The 17,441-nt window shown below is 44.0% G+C and overlaps 1 protein-coding gene across 3 annotated transcripts in view; it reads right to left on the reverse strand.

Annotated features, from left to right (window-relative positions):
• Positions 1-17,441, reverse strand: part of CHCHD4 (coiled-coil-helix-coiled-coil-helix domain containing 4) — a 24,722-nt gene continuing 7,281 nt past the window's right edge. For all 3 annotated transcript variants that reach the window (XM_036030745.1, XM_036030746.1, XM_028518365.2), the window contains exons 2-3: positions 5,616-5,714; positions 1-1,133 (exon numbers count right to left, since the gene is read on the reverse strand). In XM_036030745.1, the coding sequence (XP_035886638.1) occupies positions 832-1,133; positions 5,616-5,714 (401 nt within the window). In that variant the 3' untranslated portion in view covers positions 1-831. The remainder of the gene's footprint in view (positions 1,134-5,615; positions 5,715-17,441) is intronic.

Genomic DNA, 17,441 nt, shown 5'->3' on the forward strand with positions numbered 1-17,441 from the left:
TCAGGTAAAAACCATGTTTTTCTTTTAATTGACTACTTAATTCACATTTCCTTCTCGGCTGCTACTTTGGTAAGAAGTAGGTCCCACCTCTCAAGAACGCTGCATCTGGGCAGGCTGAGACAGAGCCAGTGTGAACACCAAGCCCCAAACCAGGGCCTTTGGAAGAACAGCAAAACCCAGCTTTTCCTTTGGGAAAGGGACTATGAATCGGAGGGTCCAAAGCTCCACTTTCTAAACAGAAAAACCTGGAGCTCAATGTAAAAATGGAAACCAAAATGTATCAGCAATGAAGCATAGTACCCTCCTCATATACTCAAGGTGAAGGTGGTTTCTGAGAAATAAGTATCTGATTACCTGGCTTCTTGTGTTAGGAATGGCCCCCTTCCAGCATTTTTACAGGAAGATGTTTCTGTTTCTATTTCATTTCCAAACAGATATAAAATCTACTAAAAGGAAGAAAATGAATCAGAATAAATCAGCTCACTCATAAAAGACACTCCTAGATAATGATTTTTGGTTGCTGAGAATATTCAGCACATTATTTCAAAGTGGCAAAATCTGAGGTTATTTGAAGAAGAGATTTCAAAAGAGGCAGCTACATTCACCGATAAAATCATGTAAGACACACATACATATAAACCCTATTTTTTCAGTGTATATGTCAAAGGGCCAAAACCCCTGATCATCAAAATAAGTTACTTTTGTATTACAGTGCACAGAACAATAGAGAAAAAGACGCTTTCTTGGAGAGTGACTGAAAGGCATTTTGCTGAAGGTCCATATCACTCTGAGGGGAAAGGCCCAGAGCCTGGTGCGGCAGCTCAGCCTTTATTAGCTCGAGCCTTCCTTTTCTTTGGTTGCGGTGACCTCGGTAGGAGCGGCCTCTTCCGAATGTTCTCCTGGCTTCTTCTTCTCTTCCTCCTCCTCCTCGTCTTGGGGATAGAGGTCGGGGTACTTCTGCATGCATTCCTGCATGGCCCGGAACTGGTTCACACAGTCTGACCCCTTGACGTCCTCTGTGCTATAGTGGAAGCAGGAAAAGGCCGACTTGAATTGTTCCCCACAGGGGCCACTGGCCATGCCCCCAAGGCAGGGGCAGTTCCAGTTAATGTCTCCATTGGGCAGGATCAATCCTGGAATAGGAAGATGGGCGAGGAAAACGTGAGAGGAGCTGTCTAATGCTGAAAGAAAAGCAAAACAAAGTCCAGCTTTCATGGGCCACTTGAGAGGTGAACAGTATGAAATGCTGCCCGGCAAGCACCTGCCTGTGGACCTACCCCTTAGACTGGGCTCGGGTGCCTGGAACAGCCAGCATTCCTGGCTCGACTGCAGAGAAGCCCCCACTGGCGACTGTCTCCACGAGCAACACTGATTTATATTCTAAACTGCCTCCCAGTGCTCTGACTGTGTCCTAAGGACTACAGGCTGGAATCCATTTAGTCCAAAGTAGAAGCCATCACTTGGATGGTTAATAAGAACCTTTTTAAAGCCCAAACACCTGAAGTAGCTGAGGTATTGCCCTGGCCGGTGTGGCTCCGTTGGTTAGAGCACTGTCTCACACACCAAAATAGTGGTGGTTCGATTCCTGGTCAGGGCACATACCTAGGGTGCAGGTTCCATTCCTGGTCGGGGGTGTGTATGGAAGGCAACCAATCGATATTTCTCTCTCTCTCCCCCTTCCTTTCTCTTTCTTCTATCTTTCTCTCTAAAATCATTAAACATAAAAAAAAAAAAGAAGAAGCTGAGGTATCCATCTCCTCCTTCCAACCTCTGCTGCCTGCCTGCTCCTCAAGCCCCTCGAGCTCCGCAGCTGCTCTCAGAAGCCACACAGTGTGAAGACTGGTGAGAGCGAGGAGGCTGACCTTCTGTGCTGCTGAGGAAGATGTCCAAGACATGTTTACAAGGAAAAGGCAATGGCATATGGAGTGGTGTGGTTCCATTCTTATAAAAACAAAAAATTTGGAAGGAGACTAACCATGTCAACCCAAGTGCTACACTGTACATATGTGTTAGGGAGGGGCTAGGCTTTCAGATGGATTTTCACTTCAATGTTATATAGGCCCCCACCTTTCGAATTTTACACTTTTTCTTATCTTTGAACTTTGTCCACATCCACATAGTATTTCCCGGTTTTCTAAAATGCTTTTAAGATGGCTCATGTTCAGCTTTGTGGCAGACGTGGATGGAAATATGATTCACATAGAATTCTCTAACACACGTCGACCACAGAGACTGAGCGCACTCTTTAAGAAAGACTCTTAATCAGACAAGGGTTTAATCTCCAAAATATATAAAGAACTTACGCGACTCCACTCTAAGAAGACAAGTAACCCAATTAAAAAATGGGCAAAGGACTTGAACAGACAATTCTCCAAGGAGGACATACAGAAAATCCAAAAACACATGAAGCGATGTTCAATATCGCTAGCCATCAGAGAGATGCAGATTAAAACCACAATGAGATACCACTTCACACCAGTCAGAATGGCCATGATAAACAAAGCAACAAACAACAAGTGTTGGAGAGGATGTGGAGAAACGGGGTCCCTAGTGCACTGTTGGTGGGACTGCAGACTGGTACAACCATTATGGAAAGCAGTTTGGAACTTCCTCAGAAAACTAAAAATGGATCTGCCTTTTGACCCAGCAATTCCATTGCTGGGACTCTATCCTAAGAACACTAAAACACCAATACAAAAGAACCTTTGCACCCCGATGTTCATAGCAGCACAATTTACAATAGCTAGGTGCTGGAAGCAACCTAGATGCCCATCAGTAAATGAATGGATCAAAAAACTATGGTACATTTACACAATGGAATTCTATACAGCAGAAAGAAAGAAGGAGCTCATACCCTTTGCAACAGCATGGATGGAGCTGGAAAGCATTATGCTAAGTGAAACAAGCCAGGCAGTGAAAGACAAATACCACATGATATCACCTTTAACAGGAATCTAAACAACAAAACAAAACAAAACAAAAAACTAGCAAAATATAACCAAAGACACTGAAATAGGGGATAGTCTGACAGTGGCCAGAGGGGAGAGAAGAGGGAATTTCAGGGGGGAATGGGTAGGGATTACAGGAACAAATTTGGAGGACACATGGACAAAAACTAAGGGTGGGGGGTAATGGGGGGAAGGGGGGAGGGTTGGGTGGAGGGGCTGGAACGGGAGTAGGGGGCAGAAAACTGTACTTGAACAATGATTGAAATAAAAAAAAAATTGAAAAAAAAAAAAGAATATGGATAGAATAAAATGTAGTAAAGTAAAAAAAAAAAAAAAAAAAAAAAAGAAAGAAAGACTCTTAAGTGCCTAGTGAAATTACACGTGATTTTTCACCCCCAGGAAATATGTGCGCCTGGCATTCTGAGCTAGCGTCCAAAGTCCTCGGCCTGGGCTGAACCCTGTCCCTTCATTCCAGCCTAGGAAGCTTCAGGGATCGACAAATCCGCTGGTGCGGTCACTCACTGGTGAGACGGGCAGGCAGTTCCCCACTGGTGCCGCTGACAACTGCAATGCCCGTTCTCGTGCATCCTTGTGTGTGGTAAATCATGTAATCCTTTCAGCAGCCTTCTGCAGTGGGTATTGCTAATCCCAGTTTACAAATGAGGTTTCTGGGGTTCAGTGGGGTCCAGGTTGGGACTATAGCCAGGACCCTCAGCATTCCCAGAGCCCATCTGCTCCACATCTCACCATCTCTCCCAACTTCACAACCCATCTCAGTGCTGGAAGCATTTGCAAATGCTGCCCCCTGGAGGCCCAACACTGCTAATACACCTGCACAAACAGTTTCCAAAAGAATTAACATTGTAATGCTAACATTTAAAAGTAATAGTTCAGATCTGCAGGAGTCCTTGTGTCACTATCTATCAGAGGAAGGTGAGTGAGAAAGCGGCAGTTCCTCACAGAGAACACTATGAAGCCAGCTTGCACTTGAGGGGCACAATGTAAAACACAACGATGGTGGCTTCAAACAATTAAGCTCAGATGCAGAATGTCTTAAAACTAGTAATTTTGCAATTGAGCGTTCAGAACCTAGGTCCCAGAGTTCTGTTTAATATGCTTCTCCACTATAATCACTCACAAGAAGGGGCTGCAAAGGCAAATGCCCATAAGGTCCAAGCAGATACACTGTACGTGACAGAAGCAGGTAGGAGAAAAATCAAGAGGAATGATAACGACTGGCAGGAAATGGAGAGAAGGCACAGCCTCAAGGCAAACACACTCAGTTTTTACAAAAATAGGACAGGGCAGACAAAACGAGGGACGATTTGTCCGGCAGGCCTCAGTCTCAACCCATTAAAGAAACGTGCTTAGCTACTATGGACTTAAGGGCAGGTAAAGGACTAGAATTTCCATGTGATTTACTTTTCTTTTAAGAGTGTTGATTACAGATCACTCCTGTAGCCGTCCTTCTAAGGAATCCAACACTTGTACAACGTCTGCACTTCCCACTGTCCTCCGAAGAGTGCTACACATGCCTTTTGAGCTTTATTTTAATCCCTATGAGCAGCAGACAGTGTCCTACTTAAGAATATACACTTTAGCCCTGGCTGGTGTGACTCAATGGATTGAGCACTGGCCTGTGAACCAGGTCACTGGTTTGATTCCCAACAGGGCACACGCCTGGCTTGTGCACCAGGTCTCCAGCTTGCAAGGGGCAGTTGATCAAATGTATCTCTTGCACATCAATGTTTCCCTCCCTTCCCATCTAAAATAATAAAATCTTTAAAAAAAAAAGAATATACACTTTAGTTATCATTTGAAGAATTTCAACCAGGGGCCCATATTCTATAGGCAGCTCCTATAAGGTGTTTCAACCACATTAATTACCAATGAGCACCAGAAGGCTTGTTAGTTATTATCATGGATGTCAGAAAAGTCTTTAGATTACTGGTGAAGGCAGTACTGTTTACGACATATGGACTATTTATGAACACTGCATACATGCGGCCACCTTGCACAGGCCGGGCACCTCCTAGTGAATCCAACAGTCCAAAGCCTTTGCAGTGGTGCCTTAGGTCCAGGTGACTGTTAACTGAGTTGTTGTGAGTTCTGACTAGGTTAGCTGAATCCTGCTGCTAGAAGACTCCCTCTATCTCAAGTGAGTGCTTTTCTTGCAAGGTGCCTGCTGGAGAACTACAAGGAGGAAGCACCTCACAGAACAAGGTGTGTGGCTCTTAGGTGCCTGCTTACTGATAGTCTGCAGATGTGGCAGAATTATGTCCCATAACTTGACTGAACTGAGGATCCCTGTTACCTTATCTGGAACTGCTCAGGTCCACTGACAGCCTCCTTCATCACTGGGAAGCACCTGACCAGCAGCTTAAGCCAATGCAAAAATTCAGAAGAAAAAGAGGCAGAAGACTTCAGTAAGGAGAACCTCTTAGGTTCTAGCCACATGGCCAGGGACGTGTATCAGAATGAGGGCCTCAAAACAGCCCCTTACACCTCTGAGGGAGACAAACTCACTGTCCTGAAAGATGGTCTATGGCTGAGATGCATAACTGAAAACCCAGCCTCATCAAGGACCAAATGGGGAAAAAAATGTGAATGTTGAACTTTTCCCCCAGTTCATGTCTGTGGGCCCCTGGGAGGCCCCATGTCACTTACCATGCTCCTCGTAAGGATCATTGGGATCGTCGGCCACCAGCTCAGCACTGCTTGGAGTTTCATGGTCTTCTTTGGTCACAAATATGATTCGATCCTTCCCTAGTGTTTAGAGGGCAGAGGAAGATACCTTTCACTTAAAAGCAGTGAATCAGCCTTAAAGCCAAAACGGTAAGATGAACCAAGTTTGAAGACTGTCCCAAGTGAAATCCCAAAGTGAGGTGACCATCAAACTGCCCTCTCTGGGCTGAATCCCTGACTCTGCGTGATACACGGTTTAGCCGCCACTTTCACTGAGCGCCTGTGGCTGGAACGAAAACTCCACCGAGGTCTTAGGTGAGTAGGATGACAGCACACTCTGCCCACCATATGTACCCTCCACATGGGAGATGAGATTCCCAGCTCTACCAAATGCAGCTGCTTTTAGTTCCCAGATTTGCTGACATTCCACTGGTGCAATGAGTCTGTCTTCCTTCCATCAAGAAAGGAGCAGTCCTTTTCAGAGACCTCAGGGGGCGGGTGCGATCTTCAAGCTTACTCTCTGCTGTGCTCCAGACAGCCAGTGCATTTCAGAGAGGATTCCATATGTGTGGTGCCCTGGATTTTGTGGCTGCCACCCAGGGTACACCCCTTGATTGCCTGGCTCTGGTGAGGATGCTTATATTCTGGTGTCCCACAAGGCTGTGGCAAGCAAAGAGATGGCTCCTGGGAGGCAGCCATCCCCATGGAACTGCACCGACAGTGGACTAAGGTAATCATCTCCCACCCGAGAGTCTTTCTGTTAAGGAGGTCTTTACTCGTTTAGATTTTGGCGTAAGTGGCAGACTTTAGGTCGGGCAGACATCTAGTGGCTTATGGGACTGCTCTCCAGAAATGTAGACTGTGGAGGCCAAATTGGTGTTCTCCCTCTGCCATACTCCAGCTTTCTGGTGTCACCTAGAAAATAGCTTATACATTTGTCTGCAGTGACTGTCACCCAAGGGATGCCTCCAGATTGCCTGGTTTTGGTGGCCAGTGGGCTATAGGCTTGTAGTCCCACAAGACTGTAGAGATTTGTAAACTTTTAAAAGTTGATGCCTGAGCCCTGGTTGGTGTGGCTCAGGGGACTGAGTGCGAGCTTGTGAACCAAAGGGTCACCGATTTGATTCCCAGTCAGGACACATGCCTGGGTTGTGAGCCAGGTCCCCAGTAGGGGGCACACAAGAGGCAAACACACATTGATGTTGCCCTCTCTCCCTTTCTTTCTCTCTTCCCCTCTCTAAAATGAATAAATAAAACCTTTAAAAACAAAAAGTTGATGCCTAAGTATCTATCTTTCAGCAAACCTGAATTTAGGTGCTAAGACTTTCCCTTTTCAGACACGGCCAGTTCTGGCACATCCTCCACTACTGGGAGCTACTGCAAATACAACAGGCTGCTTGGCCAAGTCCAAAAACTGACATGCAAGGGCTGGGGCAGGGATGAACCACAAGTTTCACCTCCTACATGAGGCCACTTCTTCAAGGCTTAGGTTGTTTCATCTAATGCATAGAAACCTACACAGAGAGTCAAGCAGTGTAAAGAAACAAAGAAACATGTTTTAAAAACGAACAACAACAAAAAAAACCCAGCTAAAACTCAGGAAAAAACAAAGAACAAAACCAAAATAAACTTCCCTAACCTGGGGAAGGAAGTAGATATCCAGATCCAGGATTTCCAGAGAGGTCCAAATAAGGGGAACCCAAAGATACCCACACCAAGTCAAATTATAGTTAAAATGTCACAAATTAAAGATTAGGAGACAATATAAAAAGTAGTAAGAGAAAAACTTGTTAAATACAAGGGAAGCCCCATAAGACAATCAGATTTTTTCACAAACTGTGTAGGTTGGAAGGGAGTGGAATGATACATTCAAAGTACTAAAAGAAAAATAACTTCCGACCAGAAATACTATAACCAGCAAAGTTTTCGTTCAGAAATAAACGAGAGCCCTGATTAGTGTGGCTCAGTGCGTTGGGCATCATCCTGCAAACCGAGGGGTCCCTAGTTCGATTCCTGGTCAGGGCACATGCCTGGGTTGTGGGCCAGGTCCCGGGTTGGGGGTGTGCAGGAGGCAACTGATTGATGTTTCTCTTGCATATCGATGTTTCTCTCCCTCTCTTTCTCTCTTCCCCTCTCTCAGAAATTAAGTGAATAAAATCTTAAAAAAAAATAAATAAAGGAGAGAAAAAGAGTTTTCCAGACAAGCAAAAGCTACAGGAGTTCATCACCACTAAACTGACCTTATGAAAAATGTTAAATGGACTTCTTTAAGTTGAGGGGAAAAAGGGTGCAAATTAATAACAAGAACATATATGAAAGAATAAATTTCACTGGGAAGGGAAATATATAGCAAAGGTAGTGGATTAAACACTTACAGAAGCAAGTAGATAGTTTAAAGATAAAAGTAAAAAAACTACAATTACAATAATTAGTTACAGGATACACAAAATAAAAAGATGTAAAATGTGACATTAAAAACAAAATGTAGGGAAGAGAGAATAATAATGTTGAGCTTTACAATGAGATCAAACTTTGTAAGTTGTTATCAAATTAAAAATAGCTTTATATACAATATATGTAAGTTGTTACATGTATTCCTCATGGTTACTGTGAAGAAAAAACCTGCTGCAAATACACAAAAGATAAAGGGAAAGGAATATAAGCAAATTGCTAAAGAAAGTCATCAAACCATGAGAGCAAGAGAAGAAAGAGATAAACTACAAAACTGTCAGAAAACAATTAACAAAATGCAGTAAGCACAAACCTACCAATAATTATTTATGCACCTAACATAGGAGCACCTAAATATAAAAAGCAAGTATTACGAGACCTAAAGGGAGAAATAGCAATCCAGTAACAGCAGGTGACTTTAATACCCCACTTACATCAATAAACAAATTATCCACACAGAAATCAATTAAGGAAACATTGGCCTCAAACAACATGTTATATCAGATGGACTTAAAAGACACTTACAGAACATCCTATCCAGAACAACAGAATACACATTCTTCTCAAGTGCATATGGAACAGTTTCCAAGATAGATCATATGTTAGGCCATAAATCAAGTCTTAATAAATTTAAGGAGTTCTGGCTAAGATGGAGGTGTAGGTAGGTACACTTTGCCTTCTCACAAAACCAAAAGAAGGAAACAACCAATCTAAAAACAAAAAACAACAAGAACTGCCAGAAAATTCAAGTGTAGGAAAGTCCAACAACCAAGGAGTTTAAGAAGGAATATCCATCCAGACTGGTAGGAGGGGCAGAGATGGGCAGTGGGGGTGGAGAGGACACAAGGTTTCAGTGGTGGCTGGCGGACCGGGTGGGTGAGGTGGCACGTGCAGACTGGACGGTCCCACATTCGTGTGCAGATAAACTGGGAGGAACACCTGGGGAGTGAGTCAGACCATGCAACCCAGGGTTCCAGCACTGGCAAGATAAGGCCTCAGAACATCTGACTGTAAAAAACCTGTGGAGGTTGTGGTGGTGGGAAAAACTGCCAGTCTCTTGAAAATGGGATGAGAGCTGTGCAATTAGCATTGTTCCCTTTCTGATCCCTCACCCACAAACAGTGCCACAACCCAGGATTGTGGGTTGCCCTGCCCTGGTAAATACCTAAGGCCGTGCCCCTTACAACGTAACAGGCATGCCGAGACCAACAAATATGGCCCAAATGGAAGAACATATCAAAACTCCAGAAAAAGGACTAAGCAACAAGGAGATGGCCAACCTATCAGATGTAGAGTTCAAAACTCTGGTAATCAGGATGTTCCCAGAAATGATTGAGTATGGACGCCAAATAAAGGAAGAAGTGAAGGCTGTACAAAGTAAAATAAAGAAAAATATGTGGGGAACAATCAGTGAAAGGAAGGAAACTGGGACTCAAATAAACAATTTGGAACAAAAGGAAGAAATAAACATTCCACCATAACAGAATGAAGAAACGAGAATTCAAAAAAATGAGGAGAGGTTTAGGAACCTCTGGGACAACTTTAAACATCCCAACATCCGAATCAGAAGGGGTGCCAGAAGGAGAAGAGGAAGAGCAAGAAACTGAAAATTTGAAAAAATAATAAAAAAAACCTTCCCCAATCTGGTAAAGGCAATAGACATACAAGTCCAGGAAGCTCAGAATCCCAAACAAGTTGGACCCAAAGGGGAACATGCCAAGGCACATAATAATTAAATTACTCAATATTAAAGATAAGGAGAGAATCTTAAAAGCAGCAAGAGAATAGGAGACAATTACCTATAAAGGAGTTCCCATAAGACTATGAGCTGATTTCTCAAAAGAAACCTTACAGGTAAGAAGGGGAGGGAAGGAAGTATTCAAAGTTGTAAAAAGCAAGAACCTACAATCCAGATTACTCTATCCAGCAAAGCTATCATTTAGAATGGAAGGGCAGATAAAGTGCTTCCCACATAAGGTCAAGTTAAAGGAGTTCACCAAAGACCCTGCATGTACAACCTATGGACATGAACTAAGTAGGGGGAATGCTGGAGGGAATGGGGGTACTGGGCAGAGGGGAATAAAGGGGAGAAAAAGAGGAATGGGACAAATGTAATAGCGTAATCAATAAAATATACTTGAAAAAAGTCTTAATAAATTTAGGAGAATTAAAATCATATCAAGCATCTTTTCTGACTACAACAGTATGAAATCAGAAATTAATGACACAATGAAAATGAAAAATTCAAAAACATGTAGAGATTAAGCAATATGCTATTGAACAACAAATGATTCGAAGAAATCAAAAGAGAAATAAAAAAACACCTTGAGAAACAAAAATGGAAATTTAAGTATCAAAATTTAGGGGATGCGGCAAAAGCAGTTCTAAGAAAAGTTCACAGCAGTAAATGCCTACCTACCTCAAGAAACTAAAAAAGTCTCAATAAATAAGCTAACTTTACACCTCAAGGAACTAGTGAAAGAATGAAATCCAAAGATAGTAGAAGAAAGGAAATAACAAAGATTGGAGCAGAAGTCAATTAAATAGAGACTACAAAGACAATACAAAAGAGCTATGAAACTAAGAACTGGTTCTTTCAAAAAACCGAGTTGATGAACATTTAGCTAGAATCACCCAGAAAAAAAGAGAGGACACGAATACAATCAGAAATGAAAGAGGGGATGTTATATGCCTGATATGATGGAAATACAAAGGATCATAAGACATTACTATAAACAAGTATACACCAACAAATTGGATGACCTGTAAGACATGAATAATTCCTGGAAACCCACAACCTACCAAGACTAAATCATGATGAAAGAGAAAATCTGAACTAACCAATTACCATATTAACATCATTAATTGAATCAGTTATCAAAACCCTACGAAAAAACAAAAGTCCAGAACCAGACAGCTTCACTGGTAAATTCTACAAAACATTCAAAGAAGAAAAATTTGAAGAGGAGGGAACTCTTCCAAACTTACTTTATGAGGCCAGCATTACCCTGATACCAAAATCAGACAAGGATGCCATGAGAAAAGAAAATTACAGGCAGCATCCCTGGTGAACATAGATGTAAAAATCCTCAGCAAAATACTAGTAAACCAAATTCAACAATGTATTAAAAGGGCCATACACCATGATCAAATGAAATGCATTCCAGGGGTGGGAGGGTGGGCCAACACCTGCAAATCAGTGTGATTCACCACATTAACACACAAGAATAAAAATCACGTGATCATCTCGATTGATGCAGAAAAAGCAGCTGACGAAATTCAACACCCATTTATGCTACTTCCGGCCAAGATGGAGAAATAGGTAAACACACTGTGCCTCCTCGCACAACCAAGATAGAGAGAACAACAATTTAGAAACAGAATAACAACCAAAACTGACAGAAAACTGATCTGAATGGAAGGTGGACAACCAAGAAAATAGACGTGTTCATCCAGACCGGTAGGAGGGGCGCAGTTGGGCGCTGGAGGGGTGGACTCGGGCAGCCGGGCGCGGGTTGCGGTGCGGAGAGCAGAAAGTATTGGGATTGGGCACGGGAGGCATCCGGAGTGCACAAGACCACAGCGGGTGGATCCTGAGCGCGCAAGCGGCAGCTGGCAGGCCCTGGCCAAGGGGTGTCAACCGGCAGACCCAGAGAGGTGGCAATTGTGAAGCAAGGCACTATATGCAACCCAGGATCCCAGTGCTGGGAAATAGAGCCTTGGGACACTGATTGAAAACACCTGTGGGGGTTCAGGCACAGGGAGAGACTCCCAGCCTCATAGGAGAGGTCCTTGGAGGGTCCCACGGGGTGCACAAGCCCACCCACATGGGAACTGGCAACAGAGGGGCCCAGTTTCCTTGGGGGAAGCAGTGGAAGGGACTGAGGCCCCATGGAGAGTGAAGCAAGTGCCATTGTTCCCTCTCGGACCCCGCCCCCCCACACAGCATCACAAACCAGCGACTGGGGTGCCTGGCCCTGGGAAACACTTAAGGCTCCGCCCCTCATACATAACAGGCGCAACCAGACCAAAGGAAAGAAAAAAGATGGCTTGAACAGAATTGAAAGCCCCAGAGCCAGTACTTTCAAGTGACCAAGAGATAGTCAACCTATCAGATGCACAGTTCAAAACACTGGTGATCAGGATGCTCACAGAATTGGTTGAATTTGGTCACAAATTAGATGAACAAATGAAGGCTACACTAAGTGAAATAAAGGAAAATGTACAGGGAACCAATAGTGATGGGAAGGAAGCTGGGACTCAAATCAATGGAGTGGAACAGAAGGAAGAAAAAAACAACCAAACAACCAGAAAAGAATGAAGAAACAAGAATTCAAAAAAGTGAGGAGAGGCTCAGGAACCTTCAGGACATCTTTAAACGTTCCAGCATCCAAATTATAGGGATACCAGAAGGGGAAGAGGAAGAATAACAAGTAGAAAAGTTATTTGAACAAATAATAAAGGAGAACTTCCCCATTCTGGCAAAGGAAATAGATTTCCAGGAAGTCCAGGAAGCTCAGAGAGTCCCAAAGAAGTTGGACTCAAGGAGGAATACACCAAGGCACATCATAATTACATTAGCCAAGATTAAAGATAAGGAGAGAATCCTAGAAGCAGCAAGAGATAAGGAGACAGTAACTTACAAAGGAGTTCCCATCAGACTATCAGTTGATTTCTCAAAAGAGACCTTACAGGCAAGAAGGGACTGGAAAGAAGTATTCCAAGTCATGAAAGGCAAGGACCTACATCCAAGATTGCTCTATCCAGCAAAGCTTTCATTTAGAATGGAAGGGCAGATAAAGTGCTTCTCAGATAAGATCAAGTTAAAGGAGTTCATCATCACCAAGCCCTTATTTTATGAAATGTTAAAGGGACTTATCTAAGAAGATTTTAAAAAATGTATAGTAAAATGACAGCAAACTCACAATTATTAACAACCACACCTAAAGCAAAACCAAAAGAAAATAAGCAAACAACTAGAAGAGGAACAGAACCACAGAAATGGAGATCACATGGAGGGTTATCAGCAGGGGGAGTGGGAGGAGGACAGAGGGCAAAAAGGTACAGAGAATAAGTAGCATAGATGGTAGGTAGAAAATAGACAGGGGAGGGTAAGAATAGTATGGGAAATGGAGAAGCTAAAGAACTTACAAGTATGACACATTGACATGAACTAAAGGGGGGAAATGTGAGTGGGAGAGGGTGTGCAGGGTGGAGGGGAATGAAGATGGGGAAATGGGACACCGAAATACCATAATTGATAAAATATATTTAAAAAGAAAAGAATACCGATACGATGGGGAAAGAACAACCTCTTCAACCAGTGCTGTTGGGGGGACTGGACAGCCACATGCAAAAGAATGAAACTGGACCACTGCCTTATAGCACACACAAAATTAAGCCAAAATGAATTAAGGACTTGAACATAAGATCCGAAATTACAAAACTCTAAAAGAAAACAGGCAGTAAGTGCCTTAACATAGGTCTTGGCAATGATTTTTAAAGTTGGACACCACAAGCGAAAGCAACAAAAGCAAATGTAAACACGTGGGACTACATCAAACTAAAAAGCTTCTGCCTGGAAAAAGAAAACATCAACAAAATGAAAGGCAAGGTGCAGAATGGTAGAAAATATTTGTAAATCATGTATCTGACAAGGGGCTAATATGCAAAATATGTCAATGTGATATACAAATAGCATAAAAAAGTCTGATAAAAAATGGGGAGATCTAAATATACATTTTTCCAAAGAAGATGTATAGATGGCCAACTAGTATATGAAAAGATATTCTACATCATTAATCATTAGGGAAATGCAATCAAAACCACAATGAGATATCACCTCACACCTGGCAGAATGGCTATTGCTAAAGAGACTAGAAATAACAGGTGTCAATGAGGATATCAAGATAAGGGACCTTAGTGCACTGTTGGTGGGAATAGAAACTACTACAGCCACTACTGAAAACAGTACAGTGATGCCCTGGCTGGTGTGGCTCAGTTGTTTGGAGCATCGTCCTGTAAACTGAAGGTCAAGGGTTCGATTCTCAGTCAGGGCATGTACGAGAGGCAACCAATTAATGTTTCTGTCTCACATTGATGTTTCACTCCCTCTCTCTCTCCTTTCCCCTCTCTCTAAAATCAATAAACATGTCCTCTGGCGAGGATTAAAAAAAAATAACAGCATGGAGTTTTCTCAAAAAATTAAAATAGAACTATCCTATGATCTGGCAATTCCACTTCTGGGTCATTTATTCATGGAAAACAAAAACACTACTCGAAAAGATATATGCTATGTTTGTTGTACTATTTACAATAGCAAAGGTATGGAAATAACTTAAGTATCTATTGTTGATGAATGTATAAAGAAATTGTAGTGTATATACAATGGAATATTATTCACCCATAAAAATGAAAGCTTGCCATTTGCAACAACATGGATGGGCCTTGAGGGCATATGCTAACTGAGGTAAGATGGAGAAAGACAAATGTTGTATGATCTCTCTTGTATGTGGAATCTGAAACAAAACAAAAGCTTATGGATATAGAGAATAGATTTGTTGTTGCCAGGGGAGACGGGGGTGAAAGAAGTTAAGCGTTTTTTTATGTTTGTTTTAATTGAATTTAATTAAAAAAAAAAGATGACTTCCAGCTCTCCAGGGATTGACCCGCAGGGTTCAAAACGCACACAAAGCCTGAGCAGGAATGAGCACTGTGCGAGGGGAGAAGCGCATGGCGGTGTGAGTGCGGCCAGCAGCCCACTGCAGCCGCTCAGCTGGTGCAGCCACTTCCGTGTGTCCAAGAAGCTGTCCTGTGGGAAAACATCCCAGGCACCTGCCTCTGGAAGGCAGGTGGTCTGACAGTACCCCAGGTCAAGACTCCCTCTAGGCATCTTGGGCTCATAATTGTGGCTGGGAGAGAGGAGAGATCAAGATGGTGGGGAACACTGTAGAAGTTCCCAAGAGTCCATGAGGGCTGGGGGCAATTTCCCAACAAGTGCGCCTGGGGGAGGAGGGGTATTTCACCAAAGTGCTGGTGTCATTAACTTCTGCAGCTTCTTATTTTTAGAATAATAGGCTGGGCATCAGGGTCAGGACTGCTGTCCTCCAAAGACCAGCATCAGGAAGGCAGCGCAGCCAGGGCAAGCGCCCACAGCCCCATGTTCCTGGCTGCTAGAGGGTTCGGGGCCTCCAGGAAAGCAAGGTGGTGGGCGCCAGATGCATTTTATATGAGGAGGTTCTCCTCATAGGAGGCAGGGAAAATGGAATCAGTACTGAATGAACCAGGAAGGATGTATTCCACAGCTCGCTACATCTAACCTTACAGTGACCCTCTAAAGTCTTATCACCCTCATTTACACAGCATAAAGAACAAGGCCCAGAGTGGTGACTCAAAATCAGCCCACTGGAAATGCAAGTGGGCACCTCACCCACTGGATTCCCTCCTGGATTCTCCCCTACACTTTCGCTTCCTAAACTTTGGGGCCATCAGCTCACCGCACAGCAGGTATGTGCACGATATTCCCACTGTGGGTGGGAGCACCTTCTCCTCAACAACACACATGCTACAGGGTCGTCAGTGCCCCCTGCAGTCCCTAAAGGGCTTGCCCTCTCTGGGTCCTGTGTGTCAGTTAGCTCCTGCCATTTGGTCATTGCTCTCACAGGAGACAGCAGGAGACCCACTTTTAAGTGGTGAGCCTGAGGTTCTGGAAAGAGGGCGGCTCACACAGGGCTGGAATTTGAACCCAGCTCGGAGACTGCAAAGGCCATCTACGGAGATCCTCCCCACACCCCCACATTGCCCCCACCACACACACACACACACACACAAATAATAATGACAGCTTGACACAGAGTAGGACACTATTGTGTGCTTTGGGCAGGAATAAATGGTCTGTGTAATACATACTGACCCAATCCCTGACCAAGCAGCTTAGAATTAAGTCAATGAAATGTTTGCTGAGTGCATCAACAGAAGGTTTCTTCTAAGCTACTGGTACCTACCTCATGAAGGGAAAGACACATTCTACAGCCCTACTAACCACCCTCTCTGACCCAGGAGATCTGGGATGATGGGGCTCTCATCTAGAAGGGGCTGGGAGATGCCTGGTATTTAAGGCTTCTCCAGGCACCATCCAAATGTGCCCTTCAACAGGGCCTTAGTCAGTGGCCTGGAGTGAATGAGCTGCTGGGGGAGCAGAGGCCAGGTCTGCAGAAGTGTGGCTGAGAGCTGCTACTGTTTTCTCTTATTATTTCATACTCCCCGCCCCCCTTTGTGTTTAAGATAGCTCAGTCACAGGTATGGCTAATGGAAACCAAGGGAAAAATGCTGGGCCCATGCTTGGGCTGCCTTATTGAAGGAAGCAGCTTGGGGAAAGCATGGGGGTGACAGCAAAAACCAGAATGATGCCTCCAGTGAAAAGGACAGTCAAGGGGCAGAGAGAAGTCACTTTGGTGCTTCATGCCCTTTCCACACTGGGCGATGGTAATGACAGGTGCCCGTCAGCATGCACAGGGACCAGACCTCCAGCGCATCTGAGGTTTCCATGCCCGGAGCTGGTCTCTGCCCCCAGGAAGCACATTTTACCTCAGGGAAGACTGCTTTCCCCACGTGGCCTGGGCAAGGATTTGGGCCAGGCAGCCAGGGCACGTCCGAGTAACCAGTGACCTTGGTGATCCTGGCCAGTTTCAGAGAACTCGAAAGCAATCTGCAAAAATGCTGCATGCTAAGCAGAGTAAGCCGACAGGGAAGTTCTCAGCTCAGCTCTGACAGTTGAGTTTACCAAAATCCCAGTTAGGCCAGACCAGTGATGAGGCCCAAAGGCCTGGCCTCACTCCAAAATTAAATCAAGCTCTCTGGTATGTTCACACTGCTCACTGGCTTCACAGATAGCTGTGATACACAGCCAGGTGTGGGAATCACAAGCCTGGCACAATCCCACTGAGAATGCTCCAGGTCCCTCCCAGAGCTGAGTCTTCTCAAGTACCTTCCTGGACATCCCTCTTACAGAGGTTATACTTGATGGACAATGTGATATTGTGATTTATAATAAGAAATATACATATTCCCACACCTTTGCTTCCTGAAATATTTTAAAGTGAAGAGAAGGCCCTGACTGCTGTGGCTCTGTTGGTTGGGTAATGTTCCCCAAAGCAAAAGGCCACCGATTTAATTCCTGGTCAGGGCACGTGCCTAGGTTGCAGGTTCCATCCCTGGTTGGGGGTGTATATGAGAGGCAACCAATTGATGTTTCTTTCTCACATTGATGTCTTTCTCTCTTTCTTCCTCCTTTCCCCTTTCTCAAATAAAAAAATTTTTTAAACCTAAAAAAAAAAGTGAATAGAGCCCTGGCTGGCG

The sequence above is a fragment of the Phyllostomus discolor genome, chromosome 7 (assembly GCF_004126475.2).
Source record: "Phyllostomus discolor isolate MPI-MPIP mPhyDis1 chromosome 7, mPhyDis1.pri.v3, whole genome shotgun sequence".
Lineage (NCBI taxonomy): Eukaryota > Metazoa > Chordata > Mammalia > Chiroptera > Phyllostomidae > Phyllostomus > Phyllostomus discolor.